General features: G+C 49.7%; 1 protein-coding gene across 1 annotated transcript; it reads right to left on the bottom strand.

The window, feature by feature from the left end:
• Nucleotides 1–1,617: 1,617 nt before the first annotated feature.
• On the bottom strand, nt 1,618–3,861 carry GJD2 (gap junction protein delta 2). The gene is made up of 2 exons (XM_059915598.1): nt 3,698–3,861; nt 1,618–2,659 (listed from the first exon to the last, which is right to left on the bottom strand). Exons 1-2 carry the CDS (start codon nt 3,766–3,768, stop codon nt 1,765–1,767), a joined length of 966 nt encoding a protein of 321 aa, XP_059771581.1. The 5' UTR covers nt 3,769–3,861; the 3' UTR covers nt 1,618–1,764.
• Between the last annotated feature and the right edge of the window lie 1,530 nt (nt 3,862–5,391).

Raw genomic sequence — 5,391 nt, 5'->3', positions numbered from 1 at the left:
AAACGGAAAAATAATTCCACTCCTGGAATAAACTAATATGTTATAGCATGGACATTTTATTACAAGAAATATCCTTAGACAAGCAGAGAAATCTTGGACTAGAATGGAAAGGAGTTAGTAAATACTACTATTTGAATACTTCCTCACACTCTTCTAAACATTCACAAAATGCACCAGCCTCTTCTCATCTGTTAGTGGCTGGACTTTATCAGTCATCCCTCAAATACTTTTCAACCGTCCTTCACTTCCTGCCCCCAAAGTTCTGTTTTTTTTTTTTTTGAATATGTAACAAAACAGTTTGAACATATATTTAAATAAATAGAATCCCAATCAAAATAGAAAATTGCAGACTCTTCCCATTAAAAAAAAAAAGGCAAGAACTTTATTTTAAACAAATCCTCAGCTGTGTGTTACACCACGTCAATATCTAAACCAAAAATCATAATGATAATGCAAAGGAAACAGAGGGCTTCATAAAAGCACATTAGCCAAATATTATTCTTGGCCAATGCTTTAACTAAATACACAGTGGATGTGCAAGGTGCAGTATGGCACTTAAATAAATATGAGCGAAGAGAAGGAAATATATTCACAGTACAAAGCAACAGGTTTTTGAACCTTTGGTATATATCTCAAATAAGCATCCATAAACACATGTTAGCCAATAGTGTTTAGTTCCAGGTTTCTTAAGCCAGTGATTGTGTGTGTTTCAAAAATAGCTGATAAAATAATAAATCAGGATTGACATGGGCTGATTAAGGTCTCTGGTGTGAGCACACAGGTAAATTCAAACCATGGCAAAATGAACTGCAGCTGTGTTGCACAACAAAACTATACAAGAAAATGAGTGAAATACACCAGTTAGAAATTCTGTGGCTCGGGTAGACACCCTTGATATTAACAACAACAACAGCAAATGTATTTTTAATGCTGTCCAAAGTCCACAATCTGGAAGGCAGAAATGTCCCAAAGCTCATAACCACATGCCTAACAGGGCAACAACCATCCCACAGGACTATTATAGTTGCATATTTCAATTCCCTCCCTCCCACCCGACACCCTGCCCCTAATAAACAGCACCAGTGCAGTTTGAGTTAGAAAACTGGAAATATTGAGACATTCCTAAGGTTTTCATAATGACTAAGGGCCAGTCAGACGGGGCTGTAATGCAAACCTCTGTCATGGCCATTCTCCAAAAAGCACCCCATGGAATTCCCTCTAGCTTGCAGATAAACCATATTAGGTCTACTGTAAGGCCAGATTGAGAAAAAAAGCTGGCATGCTATCTTGGGTGGAGGGAGAGGGGCATGCTGATGGGGGAGGTACATGAAGGATGCCTCAAGGATGTTTGTCCTGCAGCCCAGGATGAAAGGATGTGTTGAGATAGGTCACAAATTGTGTACCAATAAAATATTTGACTCATGCCATTCACCAGAGTACAGAGCTTAGCAGAGCTAAGTCCTACTTGGTAGCTGTGCAAAGTCCACTATGATCAGGATCAAACTGGACCACAAAACAAAAGGACTCAAAGAAGTCCAACTCATCCATCTCATCACTCTATCCAACTGTCTCTGGAACCAGTGGTGTGAAGTAATCGTTCTGCTTTCTCTCCTCTCCCACTGAGGCAAGATCTTCTCTTAACCAGCCTTATTCTACATCTCAGTGATGACAGCCACATAAATGAGGGCAGATAGAGCCACTCTCCATAGTCGCCTGCCTTGGGGCTACTTGTCATCCCCCAGGGCCTTTCCAAAACCTGCCCTTTCACACATAGGCAGAGTCGCTGGACTGAGTCCTGCCAAAATTGGGAACACTGACCCGGGGCAGGTCCTTGTTGCGGATCTCATAGACTGACTTCCTCTTGGCCTGGGCCCCTCGCACGGCCAGCTTGATCTTGCGCCATCCCAGGTGGTTGAGTTCAGCCAGGTTCAGCACAACACAGATGCCACTCACAGCAAACATGAACACTAGAAAGACAGTCTTCTCAGTAGGCCGGGACACATAACATTCCACCTCCTTGATGCAGGGGTAGCGGTCACACTCATACAACCCTGGGACGCTGAAGCCATAGAGAAAGTATTGGCCCACCAGAAACCCAATCTCCAGGGCATTCCGGAACACCACTTGGATAATGTAGAAGCGGGAGATGCCTTCCTGCCTTCGGAGCTTGGATCGTGCTGCAGTGCGCAACCCCGATGGGTGTGGAGTCAGCTCCTTAACCTCTAAACAATCTGGCTCCGTCTCCTTGCTTGTGTTCTCTGTGTTCTGCAGCACCCCATTGACAATGGCACTTTGCAGCTTCTTATCTTCTCGTTTGCCAACACCACTGCTCCCACCCCCAGGTCCTCCAGGACCCCCCATGGACTCAGGGGGATCTCTGTCCAGGGCTAGGAAGACAGTAGAGTAGCGGCGTTCTCGCTGCTTGGCAGACTGGTGCACAGAGTAAGTGATGAAGCAGAGACTGGGGGTACACACCATTATGATCTGGAAGACCCAGTAACGTATGTGGGAGATGGGGAAGGCGCGGTCATAGCAGGCCTGGTTACAGCCGGGCTGCAGGGTGTTGCACACAAACATGGTCTGTTCATCGTCGTACACCGTCTCCCCGACGATGGCCACAATGAGGATCCGGAAGATCACCACCACAGTCAACAGGATCCTGAGCAGTGGAAAAAGGAGGGAGAGAGGTTCTCATGGGCTGAGTCACTGACTTAGAAAACCCCTACTCCTCCCTTCCCAGCTCCGTCCTTGACTGGGGAGCTATCCATCCTTCGTGGTACTGAACTGGGAATCCAGCAAACCTTTTTGTCTCTTCCCTTTCTGCAGGATGTTGGTAGACTGGGAACACTTCATACTACAGGGATCTCAAGCATGTGTATCTCCATACGCTGGACATGGTGTATTTGCAACAGATCGATTACATGGAATGTAGAGAGGCACAAAACACACCTTCACTCTGGATATGGCAAATGCACATGGAATAGCTGAACACAGAGAATACAAAGTCTACACACAGAATATGTATATAACTACCCCAAGAGGATATTTAGTTTATCCTCAGTATGAATATTGAACTTAAGCTTTATATAAACAGATAGCTATGACTATATATACACATATATACATGAATATATATAGTATTTATGTATGTGAATATACATATATATATATATATATATATATATATATATACATATATAGAGACACAAAGTGTCAATTGGGTGTGTCCGTTTCTGGCACTGTAAGTTTTAACAGGCAAATCAGTTTAGCTTAATAAATATTTGTTGGGAAAAGATACATCTGCTCTGAAGAGCAAATGCATCTCCCCATTTGCCCTTCTCTGTCCAAATACAATCCTGCCTTCTTTGTAGCTTCTATTTAGGGAACCGGATGAAGATTGGCTCCGACTCCAGAGAGTGGGGGGACCACGACGGAGCCAATAACTCCTTTGCTAAGGGGAGAAGAGTGAATCCCCTGGTGGTGCCTCATAGGGAAGGGAAGAGGAGCAGCTGGAGGAGGAGGGCATCACTGGGCATCAGGCGATCCCTCAACGCCGGGAACACAGGCGCACGGGCCAAGGATGATGGGAAGGGGTCAGAGGAGGGTCTGAGGGCTGTCGGGGCTCGGTCTGGACGTTAGAAAGGACTCCCGGGGGCCGCCCGACGGGGCCGGCTGACGACCGGCTCGGCGCCCTTACCTCCCGATCATAGTGGAGTGCTGCTGCACCGCGGCTTCCAGCAGCCTCTCCAAGATGGTCCATTCCCCCATCGCTGTGCATCCGGAGGCAGCAGACAAAGACTGGGCAGCACCGGGCACGTCCCCGCTCCTGGCCACTCCCCGGGCCTCACCTCCCGACTGGGAGCGAATTGCCCCCCAATTAAAGAATCAAACAAAAATTTTTAAAAATCCACGATTCCCCTCTCCCTTTTATTGTACTTAAAAGAGGGAAATGGGGAAGGAAACCCAAGCACGCCCAACTGATGGGCAGCTGGCGCTGTCCGGAGGTCGGGCACGAACCTCCAGCGCCGTCCGGGGGTCAGGTCTGGAGCCGGCGGACGCCCGGGCGAGGGGCGGGGCGGAGCGGGGGTGGCCGCGTGCAGGTGCTCGAGCTCCCGCCCGCCCGAGCGAGGTCTTGGGCTCCCACTCACCCCCGGGGGTTGGGGGTCGAAAAAGGGTCCAGGCCCCAGCCCCCGCGCCTGGCACTTCAGCGGGCACCGGGCGCTCCCGCGCTGCCGCCTGCGAAGCCGGGGCGGAGCGCGCGGAGCCGGCTGCAGGGCTCGGGAATCCGCGGCCGCCGCCTCTAATCCGGCCTTAAGTAGTCTCCGCCTGCGTCACGCCAGGTCGGCGGAGGGGAGCCGAGCGCTGCGGCGGCTGTAGCTGCGCGCCGGAGCCCGAGGGGCAGGGGACGCGCGCAGGGGGAGAGGGGGCCAGAGTCCTGGGGCCTCGGCAGGGAGTGGGGCGACTTCGAGAGGAAGGATCGCTGCGCCCCTCGGGGCTTCTCCGGGCGCCCAGGTAACCTCACCTGACCGCCAGCCCCCGGCAGGAGGGGCAGCCGGGAGCAGACTCGCGGGTGAGTGGGGAGGGGCGTGAGTAGGTAGTTTAGGGTCTCTCCGCGCATCCCTCACCTTTTGCTTTTTGTCTTTGGTGATACAACTGAAATTCCCTCTCTAAATGCAGATGCTGGTTGGGGGAAGGAGAACGGGGGCAACAATAGGACGCTTTTCAGTCTCCCTTGGAGAGGACTGCTTGGCTAAGAGTGAGTCTGCGGTCGGTGCCTTCGTGGATCCGATGCAGGGGTGAGGAAAGCTTGATTAGAGTCCATTTAGGCTGAAGCTTAAATGTAGGTGCGAAGCTGCCTCTGAGGATGGGGGTCTGAGCACAAGACTCTGCCAAAGAGGTGCCTAGTTTGAGCGAGTGGGTGGCCATGGTTGAAGGACTCGCTTCCGCAGCGCAAATCCAGACGCTCTGCTATTCTTAAATGTCTATTATCTATCTATCTATCCATCCATCTCTTATTTGTTTGTTTGTTTGTTTGTTTGGAGGAGGGGGTACTTCTCGGGTAAACTGTGATCTAATCTGAATCTAAGGAGGCCCAGTATGCAACTAGCAAGAATAGCCACTCACAGTCTCACCCCGCCCTCACTTTCGTTTTCCGACCTCGGCTTTCTCCTCGCTCAATCAGCAGATCCTGCTTTGTGTTTTTAAGTTTACGTTTTGCTGTCAGTTCTATCTAGAGCGACTGCTTAACTGGTCACTAGAAAATTAAAACGATCACACCAGGCTGCTAATTAGCTCAGGGGGGTCTGTATTAGGAGACATAGCAGTTGAGTGTTTCATGTATATGTTCCAAGAGCACAGTGAGTAAGTGGTTGTCACCCTCTAAAATATACA

Source organism: Balaenoptera ricei, chromosome 2, assembly GCF_028023285.1.
Source record: "Balaenoptera ricei isolate mBalRic1 chromosome 2, mBalRic1.hap2, whole genome shotgun sequence".
Taxonomy (NCBI): Eukaryota; Metazoa; Chordata; class Mammalia; order Artiodactyla; family Balaenopteridae; genus Balaenoptera; species Balaenoptera ricei.
This window is presented reverse-complemented; position numbering and strand designations above follow the sequence as displayed.

Bases quoted from the DNA above. Each gene is read 5' to 3' on its own strand.
- GJD2 (XM_059915598.1), bottom strand. From the start codon at position 3,768: ATGGGGGAATGGACCATCTTGGAGAGGCTGCTGGAAGCCGCGGTGCAG. The intron at 2,660-3,697 runs GTAAGGGCGCCG...TCCACTGCTCAG, and splicing joins CACTCCACTATGATCGGGAG to GATCCTGTTGACTGTGGTGG.